Source organism: Cuculus canorus, chromosome 2 (genome assembly GCF_017976375.1).
Source record: "Cuculus canorus isolate bCucCan1 chromosome 2, bCucCan1.pri, whole genome shotgun sequence".
Lineage (NCBI taxonomy): Eukaryota > Metazoa > Chordata > Aves > Cuculiformes > Cuculidae > Cuculus > Cuculus canorus.
In genome coordinates this window covers 59,614,671-59,633,079 of record NC_071402.1, presented here as the reverse complement: position 1 = coordinate 59,633,079, position 18,409 = coordinate 59,614,671, and the positions used below count along the sequence as shown (strand labels likewise).

The 18,409-nt window shown below is 35.6% G+C and overlaps 1 protein-coding gene across 1 annotated transcript in view; it reads right to left on the bottom strand.

Annotated features, from left to right (window-relative positions):
• The window catches only part of DOK6 (docking protein 6), a 250,579-nt gene that overhangs the window by 141,128 nt on the left and 91,042 nt on the right, over positions 1-18,409 (bottom strand). The window contains exon 2 of the mRNA XM_054059033.1: positions 8,342-8,449. Within this exon, the coding sequence (XP_053915008.1) occupies positions 8,342-8,449 (108 nt within the window). The remainder of the gene's footprint in view (positions 1-8,341; positions 8,450-18,409) is intronic.

The window sequence follows — 18,409 nt, the reverse complement described above, 5'->3', positions numbered from 1 at the left end:
ATCAGGAGAGAGCAGGACCAGTCTGACACAATATATGCAGTGCAAGGATATTTTGCGAGCTTGTAGCAACTTTAATGGCACATACTTCATAGTTCACAGAAAAGTCTTGGTTGGAGGGGACCCTGGAGATCATCTGATCCAACCTTAGATTAGGTTTCACAAGGCCCTGCCAAATTTGGTCTTTAATATTTCCAGTAAAGTAATCTTTAAGATTTCCATACTGACCTCTGTTTAGTCTGGTCTCATGGTTAGTTGATCCAAAGGCTAATTTTTTTTCTTATTATATCCAGCCATTTTTCCCTAAAGGAATCCCCGTCCATTGCCTCTTATCCTTTGCCTGACATCCTTAGGAAGAGAGCACCTCCGTTTCCAACCTCACCCACTTTATCAAAACTGGAAGGTTGTGATCTCCCTTGGGCTTTCCCACCTCACTGGTGTAAATCCATTCCTCATATATCTGGTTCTCAAGCCTTCAGTTTCCTCACTGGCCCACTGCTGGACCCTCTCATTTATTTTCAGTGTCTCTCTTGAATTGAGCAGCAAGGGGACCAGAACTGGACAAAATATTCTACGTATGGCTTAACAAGCACTTATTAGGGAAGAACCTTCCTAGTCGATTGTCCTCAGACTGCTGTCCATATTCCAGTTGATGCAGGCCAGGACATGGTTTTCCTTCTTTGCTGACAGGTCACCTGGCTGCCTCAGGCTCAGCTCACTGCTCAGCAGGACCCTCAAGGCCTTTTCAGCAGAGATGCCCTCCAACAACACAATTTCCATCCTCTTTTGATGCTTTGGTTATTAGATCTCAGGTTCAGGATTTCATGCTTAGTTTTGCAGAGATTCCAGGACCCTCCATTCCTGAAGATACTCAAAACCCAGCTGGACACAGTCATGAGCAATGTTATTTGACTGATGCTGCTTCGAGCAGGAGACTTAACCAGACGGACTCAGAAGTCCCCTTCAAGCTGAATTGTTCTAAGGGTCAATGATATTCTCCAAGTTTTACATTATCATTCTTTCCCCCAATCTTGAATACTGGCTCCTATTTAAACATCTGATTTTTAAGAGTGTCCTTTTTTGCTGCAAAAGATATGCACACGCTCAAGTACTACTACGAGCTTACTGTCATAATTACAAATGGATCTTCCACCACTAACATGTCTGGGAATTGCTTTGTGTTATCAGTAAAGAATAGAAGATTATCTTATTTTTCCAGCATTTAATCCCTCATTGATACTTAGATTCAGTCACTGCTGAGGAATTCAAAACCAATCATTGACATCACTTCTATATTTAACCTATGAACTAACACTCCTAATTAATAGTCTGTGCCTTTAACGTCTAGAAGAATGAGTAGAATCCTGCACAGGAAGAGACTCATAGGGTCATTTAAGCATTTTAGGTCTGTGCGTGTAGGAGCTCAAAGTCCTACCAGCATGCTTAGCTTATAGATTTCTTCTCTACGGCATTAAGGAAAGATGATGTTATTGCCTTAATACAATCTTTTTTGAAAGGATTTTGTTTTATTAGTTTGCATGCTGTCCTTTGATGTGCTCAGACTCAATATATTAACGGTTTTATTACCAGTGCAGCTCCAATTACTCCTGCAATTTGCTTTTTGGTGCATAGAATGCTTGCTTTAAACAATTATGTTTTTCTAATAGTTCAATATTTTAAGAGGGATCTGATAATTACGGCAAATCTTATTGTTTGGTGTACAGAACTGAGTAATTTTACGAACAGTTACTCATTTAGATAGGGCTCATTTTAATCTCATCAGCTGAGTAACAGCTGCCTATGAAAGCAATGTCCTTTGTAACCTTCTCATACCAACCAGATGAAGACAAGATATTACTTGAAAGCACTGTAAACAAATATTTGAAGAGAATTACATGTCAACATTGGGAAAAATAAGGATACCATTCCCGAGAAAATTTAGCTATCTCTGCTTTGGAAGACTAAGCAAAACATGGGTGCAAAAAGCACACAAAAGAATACTCGGGCATCCCTTTCAACCTCAAAGAGCAAAGACTTGCAAAAAGAACAGTTAAATTCTCAGGTTTTTTTCAGATAAAAGTTTGAAAAATATTATTTAAGAACTAACATAGTCAGTCACATAATCACACATTCAATGGGCTTCTACATTGAGATGATTATTTTGAAATTTTCTGAAAGAAGTTCTAGTCAGTAAAATATGACCACACTTTTAAGGAACAAAAAGAGGGAAAGGACAAAATTATCTAAAATTGGGATTGTTCTGCAAGTAAAAATCCAATATCTGTGAATGTGACTGGACTTCATAATGTATTCATATTTAGCTATAGCCTAATATGAATTTCTGAGTGAATTTAACCAGGAAAGAAAATAAAGTCTTACTGAGAAAACTTAGACGAGCTAACAAGAAATGAAAACAGAATGGTCAATATAGCAAACCCAGATAGGTTTGAATTTGAGATTTCGAAAAACAGAAAGCATAAACATTATACCAAAAGAAAGGAAATATAAGTAATATTAAAATTTGGATGCAAACCAAGTGTTATGTCTTATCACAAAAAGCACAAGAGCTCAAGACTAGCAATTACATATTGATGGATGTTCATCTAACTTCCTTTTGAGAATCTTTGCATCTGAGAGGCAATGATGAGTAATAATAGTAGCACCCTAGATTATAACTTCTGATTTACAGCGAACATGAACCACACAAGAGGCTGAAGCACTCCATAATAAAGCAGGACTTTGGGATTAAACTACATGGAACAGTAGGCTAGATCACATTTGGTTAGCAATAAGACTCTTTATTACAGACAACCTGGCAGTGGCCAGAGAACACTGAGGGGAAAAAAACAAACAACCAAACACCAACCCGAAGGTAAATGAATAAGTGGAAACAATTGGAGAAAAATTCTTATAAGGATTACGATAATGCTACCAGATGTAAATATTTTTATTTTTCATTTTAGAGTTGAAATTACATAGGCTCGCATGGGCTAGCACACAAATGGCTGCGGCAAGATTTAGTGTTTTTCAAAGTTACCAAGAATTCACTTATCCTGAAATATTCTGAAGTGAATAACCACCTCATGGTCTAAGGGCACCTCAACTAAATTGTAGAAATCGTGCTGTAGAAGAATATCTTATTGTTCCTGCATGGTGAGTTTTTAAACACAAAAAGAAACTGTTCCCTCCTTCCTCTTAGAAAACAGGACTATGAATGCACCACAGAAAATCTGAGTGTGTGCTTGTGTGCACATGTGCACAGGAGATCTTACTGCCAAGAATTGTTCAAGAAAACACTGTAGCTGATATAAGAACTTGCCAAAAATCACTGGGACTGCATTACATAAATATCAAAAGTGGGTATCTCCCCTTGTGCAGCCCTTGCCACAAATTTAATTTAGTTGATTGCAGTTAGAAGGCTACTGCTATTCTTTTTATTTATTATCATTTATTTTTGTGGGCATGTATGTAAAATGTGCTTAAGACCATCTGTTCCACATGTATTTTTGACTATGAGAAGTCATTGCTATAATATTGTGCAATTTATTTTATTTTGCATTTGGAGATTTATATAAAGCACATCATAATGAAACATAACATAAAAGAAATTAAATAGCAAAAAATTATAAAAATCTTCTCCTACATTAATCTTCCTAGCTTACACCTCAAAACCGCAGCAACAGCTATTGTTGCCACAATCTTAACAGAACAATCACTCAATTTGGGCAGATTAAATTTGTAAGTCTTGAACTCTAAGCCAGACTTCACCTGTTTATCTGTCTGAAGGGTAAGGATGCCAGCAATGACAGACTAAAGCTTCTCTTGCTCCAAGGCATCTGTATCTTGTCCAGGACAGACCCAGCCCACAACACCTTCACTTCGTGTGAAGGTTGTTTACATTTATTATTGAAAGAGAATCATGCATTAATGGGACTGAGAATTTCACAAGGAATCAAAGAATCGCATTCATTGGTTCCCACTTTGGAGTTTAGTGACCACCATCAGTAATTCAGTGATGTCACCCTCAAGTCCCCTTTGGGCTCTTGGGTGAATATGTTCTCCATATTTTGCTAGTGACCATTCTATGTAGCTGCAGTTGAAGTATCTCTGATCAAATTCATGGTGCGGAAACATCTCTGCAGAATCTTCCCTAGCACACCCTCACCAGACCATGTCAGTTTCCTCTACAGTAAATCTCAATACAAATATTCTCATTTACACTCTTTCTTGTACATTTCCAGTATACTCTGACTCTCATTTGGAGGCACAGGTTCTTTGGCAAGCCTTTTGATCCTGGGTCAGAATCTGTGTTTATAACTGGTCTTAGCTCTACTGGTTATATGCTCTTCAAGTTCTACTTTGTACTTTCTAATTTGGTTTATCAATTAATTGGCCAACTGTGTAATGCTTTCTAGTTTATCTGCATACACTTCAGGTTTTAATGTTTGATCATCTAGTAACCTTCATGTTTTTGCTTAGCCATGCTGACTTCCTACAATGCTCATGCAACCTTTCCTGATGGGTAGCATGCACTGGTACTGTCTCATCAGTATGCCTCAAAAATCTGAAAGAATTTCACTTTTTACATACCATTTATTTTCTTATACAAAAATGACAAAGTTTGTTATTTATGCCCTCTTTCAAGCTGGTAAATCTGTGCTGTCTGTTTCCGGCCTTTTCGGATCGTGCAGGAACAACTCCCAAGAACATAATCACTCCTGGGATGGGCGCAGAGCTGTTGCCACTTTATGCGCTCTTTGGAGAGAGCAATGGGAGGAAACACAGCTGTTCTAAAGAACTTCTACAATGAAAGTTCAATGGAAAACACTACATCAAAGCTGTAACTTAACAGAGCAAGGGTGCAATTATCTAAATTTACTGTAAAGATAAGTTTTAATTTTATATTAGAAACTACAATATGCAGACGAGGTCATGATTCAACTAATGAATATAATATTCATTGTTATTGCCACAGGGCACTTGTCTGTAAGGATCAATGCCATTACTGTTATTTCTAATAAGAAAATTAATAGAAAAAAACCCACCAATGCAATATACACAACGTTAGAAATTTTGCAAAATAACAAATAAACCCACATATTACCTGGATACTTGAGGGGAGAAGTCCATTTTCTAAGGAAGTCAGCTTATTTGCTCATTAATAAATATTTACTTAGAATATGTAAACCAGAAAATCTCTATTTTCAATCCTGTTTGCTTTGTGCTACCAACATGGGTTTTTTTTCCATAACTCATATTGTCCAGTACACAGGTTTATTACATACGTATAGGAGATATATAGCCATGTAGATATGCAGACATCTAGGTAAAGTGCTTTAAAAAGAAAATTTATTTGAATCATAGATTTATCAAGGCTGGAAAAGACCTCTAAGATCTAAGTCCAGCAGCCAGACCAACACCACCATGCCCACTAAACCATTTCATGAATTGCCACATCCACACTTTTTTCGAACACCACTAGGAATGGTGACACTATCACTCCCCTAGGCAGCCTGTTCCAATGCTTTACCACTCTTTCAGTAAAGAAATTTTTCCTAATATCCAATCTAAATCTTCCCTGGTGCAACCTGAGGTGATTTTCTTTCATCCTATCACTTGTTACTTGGGAGAAGAGACCAACGCCTGCCTCACTACAGCCTCCTTTCAGGTACTTGTAGAGGGTGATAAGGTCTCCTCTTAGCCTCCTCCATCCCAGACTAAACAACCCCGGTTCTCCCAGGCACTCCTTGTAAGACTTATGCTTAAGATCCTTTGAGCTACATTTCAAGTTCCAATATGGAAAAGTTGAGATCTTGATGAATTTTCTCCTGTAATTCTGTGTAAAAAGTCTAGAAAAGCTGCACAGGACAATCTAGTGTGCTACTCCTAGACCTTCCCAGGGTAACCTAGACCAGTCTGAAGGATAAGAGTTCCTAGACAACCTTAGTATCTTCTGAGTCCCACTCTGCACCATCCCTTTTCTTCTACTAGTTTTAAAGAGATTGTACAGGAATAAGGATCTCAGGGTTGGTGTACATATTCTTATATGAATATTCATGTTGAACAGAGCCTTTCACCCTTTCAAACATGTTGTTCTTTCATAAGGAGTTAGGCTTGCAACTTACATTTTAATCTTTCTTAAAATATACTGTATCTCATTTCTGCAATATTTAATCAAGTTTTTCATTGATTCTTAGAGTTCAGAGTACCCTTTCAACTTTGTACACCAGATGTCCTCCTTATATTTTGTGAATGAATAAGGAAACAGAGGATTTAAAAACATGACTAATAGTTTGCACTATATATTGCACTATAGCAATATATATGCATTTTGAACTACTTCCAAATATAACAAAGCGATAAGCAGCTCTAGAAAAGAAAGAAAGAGATCAGCATATTTTGATCCAATACCAGTAATCAAATAACTACATTTGCTCCCATAATGACCTGCATTGTTCTCTCAATAGTCATGCTCCATGACCATTCACAATTCATGCACATTTATTTCACCACTATTTAATTTAGTGGAATGGAGGCAACTGAGGTGAATAATCATTACGTAATCATAAAAATCCTTAAAAAAACCCAAAACTACCCAAACCCCAAGCCTGAGAATAAGATTCACGGTTTCTATTTTCTTTTAATATAACTTTAGAAATTTCATGACTTTGAAAAATTGATATAATCCATGTGAATGGATACAATTCTTTTTTTTTTCCTACAGTGAGAAACCCAGTATAATTTTAAATAGCAAAGAGTATCCATTTCTTTCTCTTCCACCTCCCTGCCCCCAAGTAGTGGAGTAAGAGGGAAAAAAGGAACAAAAAATAAAAACAATCTCTCTTCCATTTGGTTATGCTACATATAAAGGGCCCTACTTCCATCAATACTACAACATGCAGCTGCATCTGTATCTACGTTATTTTTTTAGCTTCTCAAATGATTCTTATATTTCACATGATTTTTTCTACAAAGATGGCATTTTACAAGCAACTTGACTCAGAAACACTTCTGAGTCATTTTATACATGAAGTATGCTCTAGGCAATACTATGCTCAAAAAAACAATTAAGCCCCCAAAAGATCCCCCCAAAGCCCCAAACTTTCATCCTTCTGCTCTGTTGCTAATCCATACAAACTTCATAGATAAATGGTCTCAGTATTTCAGCCATCACTACAACTATCAGCCCAAACCACCAGATGAATCCTTTTAAAGACCAATCAATAAGTTACATTTTGAGATTAAATGTTTTTTTTTTTTAAATTTGTATTGAAAACAAGAATCACTTCCACTCAATGTGGACTTCCTACACATGGGAGCAAACATTGCCCTTGTGGTAAGTCAGTGAAAGTGCTAATAGGCTAGTGCGTGTCAGTTCCAAACCTGGATACCAATATAAGATCAGAAGTTGGATTTTTGGCAATATGAAGTTATTAGGCTCTTTTCTTAGAAAATAGTCACAAGATAGTTGAATGCTATTTATTCTGTACGTGCTTTTCATTTAAAGATTCCAAGAGGTTACTGGAACTTAAAGATTAATTTGTAGATTTATGACAAAAGGTATTAGACCTGCCTGCAGGAGATCTAGACTTACAACCACAGTCTTTCACTGCTTTTTGTGTGACCTTGCCTAAATCATCTTTGTGTTTCAACTTGCCAATGTTAACGTAATATCTAACCTTGATATGATATAATGCTAAAGGTGACTGAATTAAAGACAATAGCACAAGCATAGAGCCCTGCTCTATTTTAGGATTAGCTAAGATGAAGTCTACTGACTGCCTTGGGGAACACTTAACGAAACTTATAATGCAGAAAGAAGAAAAACATACACAAATATCTTATTTTCCATTACAGAAGTTATAGTGATGGAGAAAGCAGGGAGGATCTCATTCAGTGAATCCTGAATTTTTACCCTTAGCAATCCTTGCTGTTGACAAAGCTTGTAAATCTTGAAGAGTTCTGGGAAAAAAAATTACATATTCCACCACTGCTGTCAGTACAGCTGAGGCATTTAGAATTTTCAAAATTTGTTCAATACTTAGTTGATAGCAAATAGTTAAACCTTTGATTAAGCAGCCAAATTTACACATCTCCACAATCCTAACGTTTAAAGAAACATCAATCTGTAATTTCACACACATTGGGGGTTTTGTGCTCAAATATTGTGATATCTCAGCTGCATCAGAAATTTACAGATTTACCGTGCTTTTAGTGTCAGAATTAGGTTTCCAATCTGATTTTCATTGTATTGTTTTGCAAACTAACTGATCAAGAACATCCTGTTTCCAAGGAAGAATGGTAAGCAGGCAGTGCTTCAGTTCATGAGAAGGGCATGACTTACCTTGTGAAAGTTCCTGAAATACGCTGCCTTCTCATCTGGAAATTTTTCTAGCCTCCTGGGTCCTTTACTGGAAGCCTTCTTGAAAACCAACCAACAACGTCTGAAAATCTGCAAACAAAATCCATAGATTATATGAGCTTTTCTTTAAAGGCGGACAGAAGCACATACATTCAGTTTCAAATTTAACTTAAAAACAAATTATAAAATGACAGTATTTTACTTTAAAATATGAAAAATTTTGATATCAATCATTTCTACTCAAGTAACCCCAGTTTCTCAATTTATACGTATTGATTGTCAGTCGTTTGTAGATTTTCTTACTTCAATTTCTTTCATGCCAAATTCATACCAAATTTGTCAATCCTTGAGATGAAAGTACATCTATGAACTTTGAATATGAAAAGAATTATAGCGCTGTCAATGGAGAAAGTAATTCCAAAATCACTCCATGCATTTCATATTTTCACATCTGTACTCTTATTTCTATGCAGTATCTATACCACTGAAAACCACTTATCACTGTTTTAATACCTCATAGTAATCAGCCCTTAGTAGAAGGTTGTATGCACATAAAAGAAAACACAAAGTTTAAATAAGCACCAATGTGACCATTCCTGGAGAATACCACACAGTTCTCTCACTTAGTTCAATGACAAACTTTCTAAGGAAAAAAATTGTGGAGTAATACATTTTGGGAACATATACTGAAAAATGAAATCCTTGAGAAAGCACAACACCCCTTCAATATTATCCTCTGATTTTAATGAGAAAGGGTACTTTATGAGGCTATTTACTGAGCATTCTGGTGGTATTGCCATAAGTAGAAATTTAAAATCGGGATCTAATTATTAAATAAGAATATATTTGCTGTTCAAAGAGAAACTGGTTAAGGATAATCCTCTAGGTTATATTAAGCAAGTAAAGGATTATATATTTAATCTAGTTTCATAATCTATGAAAATAGTTCATTTCATTCTCTTCACTATGTGCACAGCTCCATTAAAAATACCACATGTAATTATTTGTTATTATTTGAAGGATACCTTGAAAAACAAAAAAAAACCCTCAATACAAGTTCTTGGTTCCACTGGCCATATGTGGAGAAAAACCTTATTTCTACAGAAATTCTACAAAATCTAATGATACAACACAAGAAGTACAGTGATACTTAAATTGGATCGGGTCAAACACATCTCCAATTACAAAAATAATAAAAATCAAGGAAGTATGAGCAGGGAGAGCTAAAATGAGTAGCTTTCCCCTCAATGTGATACTGTCTAAACAGACTACAAGCAGCAAATATAATGTCATTAAAATAATTAGGCTTAACTAGCCACATTCTGATATAACACTGATACTATCATTTTGTCATTATTGCAGATGAATGTTATCAGTCATAATAAGTGTTTGCTTTTAAAAACCTACCATTGGACTACAGTATTGACATTTATTTATGAAGACTTCGACAGAAAATATAGGCTATAATGAAATCCTCTGCAAGTATAATTCTTACAAAGCATATGGTTTTTAGGGGTTGTTTTTTTCTGTTAAGACTGTAAAGTTACAACTGTACAACTGTACTTTCTTTGTCAGAAATTACTTCACCTTACCTGGGGAAAAGCAAAGATGGAATCATATTTCCTGAAAAAAATGACATTGCACTGTGGGATGACATAAACCATCTTTATTAGATAATACTTTCTTCAAATAACATCTTGGCAGTACTGCAACTTATTTTACAAAACTATAGCACTGCTCCCACTGTTAACTCTTCATTAATCCACATTTATCCTTCACAATGTAATATATGATATGAAAACCTCCATTTTCGCAGGTAACAAATTTTTTTCATATTCACACGCTATTCACACTATTTTGACCTCACTAAAAGCAATAGCACCAATTGTCAAAGGGGGACACATTTACTCATTTAACGAAAGTGTCTCCTTTATAATACTCCTGCATCTTCTGGATCTCAGGGGTTTTTATTTTTCAGTCTACGTGTATTTTCAGTTCATCTCTCTTCCTCTGAGGAAAATATTTTCTTAAGAAGTTCTTTATCAAGGTAAACATCACTGCCTTAATTTCAAATCTTACATTGATTTATTTATTTCCGTTATCTGCCCTAAATGGTTTACAGTCTTCGAAGACTTCTCGTTAGAAAAACAGATCAACCTACAGACCCTGTCATCAGCAGCACTGCATTTTAACACAATCACAGAATCCTAATTTTACTGATGACCTCAATTTTGGACAGCTGGTGATGAGGCAACAGAAGTTTACCATCAACTGACAGAGTAAGGTTTTTTCTGTCCATTTTTTTTTCTTTTCATATGGCACAGTCAAATTTTGTTATAATGCAGAGTATCAGTTAGATTCAGTACATCACAAGTACCCCTAATAGATGGAAAACTAGAGAAGCAAAGTCAGGGAGTCTGATTTCTCCCTGTGAGGATGAGACTATTTTCCAGATAAAAGATAATCTAATGCATACTCCCGTGCAATTCCTTCAGTGATAAACGAGCAGGATAATGGCAACTCCTGAATGCCAACTTCAGTCTTTTTTCAGTGGATATTAATCTGGGACAGTGTGGAGTCTGAGGTTTTGCAGCTAAACAGACAAAATTCAGGAGGGAGGCTTTGACCTCAAAGTACCCATGGAAGAGGGCTAGTTATATTTAGGCAAGGTCCTCATAAGGCCTTTTACCAAATTTCAACATTGGGATGAAATCAAAGGTTTCAGCACTTAGACTGCGGGAATGAACAGCCCTTGCTTTAACAGGAGAACAGTGAATAGCAAGAGAAGGGAACTGTAATTTTGACCTTTAGAATGTTACCACTTAAATTTATTGACATCTATTTTATCCAGACTTTTAGGGACAGGGGAGATCCGAAGAACATAATGGCTCAAAGATCACTCTTGATTTGGTACGTACATACACCAAGGTACATCCTTGCATTTGGAATCTTCTCTTTAAATCTACTTTTAAGGCTGGTATAAACATATACAGTTCCACTTAACTTTAGCAGCATTTTATCTGATTACACCAACAGACAGTTTGTATCTCAGTGTTTGAAAAAGCATTAGCATATGAATTTACCTATAAATATGAATAAATAGGTGAAGACACGAGCACACAGCAAACAAACATTTGCCTTTCATAAGGCACCTCATTGTTATACAGAAACCTACTCAATTATTCACCAACTGAGATAGCTTTTATCCCTGGCCTAGTTTAGGATGCCATTGGCTGTAATCAAAACTTCTGAAAGACTTTTAAAGTCCTTAGATAATTGGGGTAGCCATTGTGAAAGAAATCAGCTCATCAGCTCTTTAACAACAGCGAGAATGAGAACCACTTGCAGTATTGTCTGCATTAATATTTAGTACTTCCTGTGAGATTTAAGTGTCTGTTTCTCACACATGTATACTTGAAGAAATGCCAAGTATTTGATTGTTTAACGACTTTGACAGCATTCTTGGATGAGCACTCACTGCTCAGTGAATGGGATTTGAAAGTTTCGTCTTGTATTGAGGGCAGGGCAATCAACACAAAGTCTTACCTTAAACCAGTGCTTTTTTTCTTGAGAAATTCAGAAAGACAGCATTAAGTACCTGCTATGTTTCGGGTACCTTTTATTAAGATATCAATTAGAAGGACCAAATGTTATTCAGCACAAACCCTGGAATTCTACTGAAATTGCCTGTTGAGTCCATAGCAGAACCTTTTTAAGCAATACCATTACGCTCTCAGTTTTACAAGATAGGCAAAGCAGAAATAAAATATTCCTCTAAATCCCACTACCTGTGAAACTATATATCAGTGACAGAAGTAACTCAGGACACTTGTGGTCTGGTGAGAACTGATTCAGCTGCCCCTTGCAATATCATATGGGAATGATTTTCATGATAACGCACAAACCTGAATGGGAGAGTAGCCTCTGTTTCTAAGGATGGACTTCTTATCTCGCTAGTGAGGAAAAAGATTCCAGGCCTGGAACAACATAACCTTATCATCCCCAAATGATTTCTGAAATCTTCACAGTCAGAAATTCTACTTCCAGTAATACTCCAATTTCACTAATCTTTAGAGATAACTTTTAAATTTATTTCTATTTAATTTGAAACACTGCAATAGATCAATTAATGTGAAAAATATCTGCATAATCTTCTTTCTTTGTTTCTTCTGCTGAATTCACCTCTCAGCTCACCATTCCAGCATGGTCATATTTTTAAATATTCTTGACTAATATGTGCCAAAGTTTGGCCTCTGAATGGGTAAATTTTCTTCATGCTGATATCATACACTTCTGTTTTACTGTTTCCAAGGTTGTTCATAATAAGTCCATTAAAAGACATATTATAGGAAACCCACTGGCTAAACAATTCTTTTACAAAAAAAGAAAAAAATGATTCCTTTTCCTAAAATAATTCAATATTATTAGTTTACAGTGGGAATCTTACATACGATGTTGCATTTTCCAGAGATTCTAAAGCTTTTTCCTAGTTGTTAACAATAGATGTTTTGAGATTAACATTTCTTTTTATCCACAGCTGCAGCTAAGTAAGCTTTGCCAGTCATCACTACCATTTAGAGACAGGATTTTTATTGATATGTCTCTACACATTATTCCAGAAATTCTACCTCACAATCAAAGAAAGCAGAAACAACATCCACCCCAATATATATATATTTTTTTAAATAAGGCCAAAAAAGAAAGCTACAACACTTTTTTCCAAATCACTTCAGATGCTTTGAAATCTTCCTGTCTCTAGCCAAAAGATAGTACAAATGCCAATCGTTTTCCTGGGTATATTGAAAAACCACATAATTTTCTGCCACTAGCTCTAGAAACATTTGTCTCTTGAGAGAAGCAGCAGTGATTCTGCTCCCAGTTACTAACAGAAGCCACCACTGACCAGCGTGGGTGGTGAAGAATTACTTACTAGAGCAGGCAGTGAAGCATTACTTATGGGGCTTTTTGCTAGCATAACCCATTAAATTGTTCTCCCAGGAAGACATCTGCATAATATTATGCAGTCCTGCATTTACATTTCGGTAACTGCAGGAAAGGATAGTTGATTTCTCCTCTCTGACTTTCCATGTACAGTCCTGTCCTATTAGACAAGACATCTGCTGTGTATACATTAAAAGTAGTAACACATGAAAATATTCAAATTTGCTTCACTAGTTATCTGTATTAAAAATGAATATTGGTTTTATGGAGTGTGTGAGAGGAATACAGTACGTCGTGAGCTGAAAAAAATCTTGACTCACAAATTTAAAAACGTAGCATTCATAGTAAGAAAAATAAAAATAGTTGTCACAGTGAAGTCATATTTAACCATTGTTTTGACACCCACCACTTTTTAAATTTTCTGTGCATACTTTGGCAAAAGAAGAAGAGATGAGGGGTAAAACTTTTCAGTTTCAGTGGAACTACACTTGTCATGCATTCAAGTAAAATTTAAGAGAAATTGAAAAACAATTATTGTCTGCAAAAAGGCCCAAGTGAAAAACAAGAAGGCAAACCCATCCATGCCTCAGATAAAGAGCAAGATAAAGAACAAGGTATAAGCTATTGCTAAGTAAAGTCAATAGAAAAGAAAAAAAAAACCAACAACCCAACCCGAATTAAACGCCTTATTGTTGCAATCCACCTACTTGAATTACCAACACTTTGCATTAAAAAGACAAAAGCAGGTACTGTTGTAAGGAGTCATGCCTTCCCTCCTGCATTTCAGTTTCTGGGAGCCTTTGAAATTAAGGTGCCCTAGAAACAAGTGTTTTATTCCCCGTCTTGGAAAAGCACTGGTTTCACTGTCTGCTTTTTTTGAAATACGGTTACCGCTGCGCTAAGTGGGTACATTTTGGGTGGTGAATTTGGATCAGTATGAAGAAGCAGAAAAGTCAAAACACTACTGCACAGTGCTGAGCTCCTGAATTAGTGCAGAGGGCGCAGTGCAGGAAGGAATCGAGGCCAGCTCCTGCTTCTTTACCACACCTCTGGGAACTCTTATATCTCCCAGCAGCAGAGCAGAGATCCTCCACAGTCATCTGACAACACTCCTCCCAAACAAGAGGAGAGGCAAAAAAAAATAAAAAAAAGCCCTAGCCTTGCTCAGAAGCTTGAGGTTACTTGCTTCTTTCAGTAGCTCTGGGGTGTGGTGCCAAGACTTCACCACAAGATACAAAAAGCTCATGAAAGTTTTCCCCTTTTTTTATTGATTCTAGCTCTACAGCTGCTCTCCTATTTAAACCTTTTCTTTTTCAAACATTACTAAAGTATCTACCACAAAGCAATTGCAATGAAAGTAAAACTGTTAAAACCATAAAGCCAGGATTTAAAAAAAAAAAAAATCCAGAGATATATTTAGTATATATCTATGAAAAGATCACTAGTAATGCCTTTAATATAAAAATGCTCTCTGACCATATGTTATGAAGCCTATCACACAGGGTAACATTCCTCATATATGCAACCTTGTACGTACCCTTGAGCTTCATTTTATCATCCTAATTAGGAAGCAAGGTTAGACCTGTAGTTTATAAGCCTTGTAGTATGACCTTCTGCAATATCTCAGAAGACAATTCGGTCTTAAGAGAATTTTAGTGTCATAGTTCAAATCCAACATTTCTGATAGCATTTTTTAAATTATTATTATTTTCCACATGGCAAATCTGCTGGTACTTAAAGTTAGGAATAGAAGAAATATAGAAACATCTGCTATAAACTGTTTCATCTCCAATTAGATCAATCCTTGTGGGCTTGATTGCAGTCAGTGAGAATTAGGATGGTTAGAGAGAGATCATTAGGGACAATTCACCCAGTTATAGTACATGTACGTCATCTCGTCATCTTTCGGGTGCCATAACATACCATTATAGATTCATATAGATGCTTATAATATACTATAATTTATGGTGTTATAGTCACAGGCTATACATGTAATCCATAAAAAGATTTATTTTATTATTAGAGAGTTGTGAAATCAAAGCACATCATAGTAATTTTCCAACTATTCCTATACTAACTAAACTACTGTGTGTATAAACACTTTAGCTATGGAATCTGAATTCTTTATTTTTTGAATTTAAAAAAGAGCAGGGGATACAGATCTGGAAAGATTTGCATATTGTATTGCTGTGAAATGTGTTATACAACTTTATCAATCCGGCTTTACCAGCACAGCTTAAAAACTCACTACCATCACTTTTCTTTGAACTGCCAGAAGGGCAAGGCAAGGGCAGAAGGACACCCTACACAAATAATGCACTCAGATGAGCAGAATTTATCACTTATATCTGAACTGAGGTGATGTTTATTTAAAGAAATCAGTTTCAGTAGCTGTTTTTTGGTTTTCTGCATTTCTGACTCAGTTTTGGCAAGACTAACTTCAGTGATTCTTTTGGAGGAAAACTAATAACTGCTTACTTCATGTCTGGCCGCAGAATAAATGACAAATAAACCTCAGAGCAAACCACAAAAAAAAATTTGATTACAACAGTTTTAGCAGGCATCTAGCAAGAAAATCCCATAACTTGCAATACTTCTAAAGAAACTATGCCTGAAAAAGAAAGTATTTCACTGAGTTTAAACTGAATGTGTAACAGCTACTTATGAACAATTATATAGCCAGAATTTGTACCGAAGTTCGTATCTCCTCCCACAGATACTTCTCTAAAAGCAATCAGAAGAAAATACTAACAAAGAAAGTTATGGTTTTGTTTAATATTAAATTTGGGTAACTTTTCAAAATGAACAGGAGTAACAAGTTTGCCTCACTAATCTCATTTTTTTTCTGGAAATACAGTTTTTTTCCCTACATTGTATAACGCTTCAATTAGTTAAACATAAACACAATCTGCTTGAGGATGACAGATTACAAATAATGGTTTGATATTCTGCAATGGAAAGTAATATTTACAGAATAGAAGTTATGATTACTGCCATTAGTCTTAATAATATGGCTATATATTGAAACAATGGAAATACCACTGCAGTAAAGCTTCTTAATTTTTTATTTTTTTCCATATATGAGCTTACTAAGCTGAAAGGCAATATCTTTTACACACATTTAGTAGATTTCTTATTTACATCTTTGTAATACAAAATTCAGAACTTTACACACAATCTGAAATAACACTTACAATGAAAGATGATATGTGTCTGCTCAGATCCTTCATATTTTATGTTAGGAAGGTGGGAATTTGTGACAATAAATGTTACAAAATCAAAACCATGCAATAGAATACCTTAAAATGAAGCAGAGCTTCCAAACAGAACAGTAATCACAAACATCTGTTCTATACTACTGAGGGACAAAACCTCAATTCATTTTTACAGCTCCGGTTTAGAGGGTTACGAGCTCAAATTCAACTTCAGAATCCAAAATTATTCCTTAGGTTTACATCATCTATTATTCTACCACATCTATCCTTACTTTTCTCTACATTATCACACAGAAACCTGTTTTAACAGGAGTATAATAGTCCTCAAGATGCTGTTGTTTTGACTGATAAAATAAGTCAAAACAGTATGCTTTGCACGGGACTTATCATAGCTGAGCACAGCACTAAGTCTAAAGCACTTCTACAAAGAACTGAAATGTGAGCTGAATATAAGTGCCACTGTATATTTACATAAGTGTATAGCTTCTAACAGCAGTTGATCCTCAAAGTGGAACAGGAAAGTTCAGTATTATATCTTTTATTCTTGGATGATTTTGGTCATTTCAGCAAACATGTAGATAATCTTGCAAATCTGGACATGCTGATATATATGGGTGAAAAATAACTGTAATCTACAGGTGACACTATCAAATTCCTGGTCACAGACCCAGGCATGAATGCATTCATGAAGGGTATGCAAAATGCTTAAATACACTAAGACTAAACAATATATAAATGCCAATATAAGAGAAAAGCTCTTCAAACATCCTCTAATACATTGTACTACAGAATGGAGTACAGATCCTAAAATGGCATTTATCCGTGACATATCATTCAACAAACCTCTGAAGTAACAGGTTGTATGAATCAAACATGGTGGCTTCCTACAAATTAAATGGGTTTTTTTTTCATAAAGTTACATAGTATGCTTTGACTCTCTTTTAAGTATTATGACTTCTGCTAGATTTTATGGAGAAATTTTATATAGCAAAGAAGGTGTTCTGCGAAGAGAAGCCTGCAGTAAGCAGGACCCTATAAATATTAATGTTCAAAAGCATGCCTAATATCAGTGCTGGTTTTTGACATTTGATTCACCTGCATTACTGTAACCTATAGGTTTTATCTCCTCCTGCCAAACAACTGTAGTTTTAACAGATGTTAATATGCCACCGAAGACCTTTATTACATTTTACTTTTAATCTAATTGAAGGGGAGGAAGATGAATTAACACTCATGGTAAGTGGAAATAGATAAAAGCTCAGCTAGCAAGAATCCTCTACAGCAGGAATAAAACGGATACTAAAATTGAGTAATGCTGTGATTTTTTTTTTTGCAGTTCTCATAGAACTACCTTGAATTTTTAAAGTAAAAAATCAAAACCAAAACCAAAAAAAACACAAAAAAATCCCCCAACCATCATTTGCTCTGGGTCTTGAGAATTTAAGAGGAAGATGTATGCAGACAGAAAAATACATATTTCAAATACTTCATTCATTGGTACTAGTGATTTGCTGTCTGTCACTCTTGTGCTACTTATTTCGCAATAATTCCTGAAAATCTCTGTTTAAACATGTTACCAATCCGCTATCACAAAGCATCAATATTGCACTGAAAAAAAAAAGTAAAAGTAATCCAGTGCAAGGAAAGGATGAGAAAATAAATACTTTTAAACAGCGCTAAGAGGATTTGGAAGAAAAAACTATAGCCCTTAGCTCCTGTAACTACCGACACCAGTTCTGTTCAGCTTTTGTTTTAACATCAAACTTTTAACAGATAAAGACAGTTTTTACACAAAGAAAATTAGCATGAAAGAGTATCCCTAAGAACTCAAATGCAGCTGGTCTGTTACATTCTCAGTCAGGGTGCTCTGTGGGGAAATGTGCTACTATGTGGG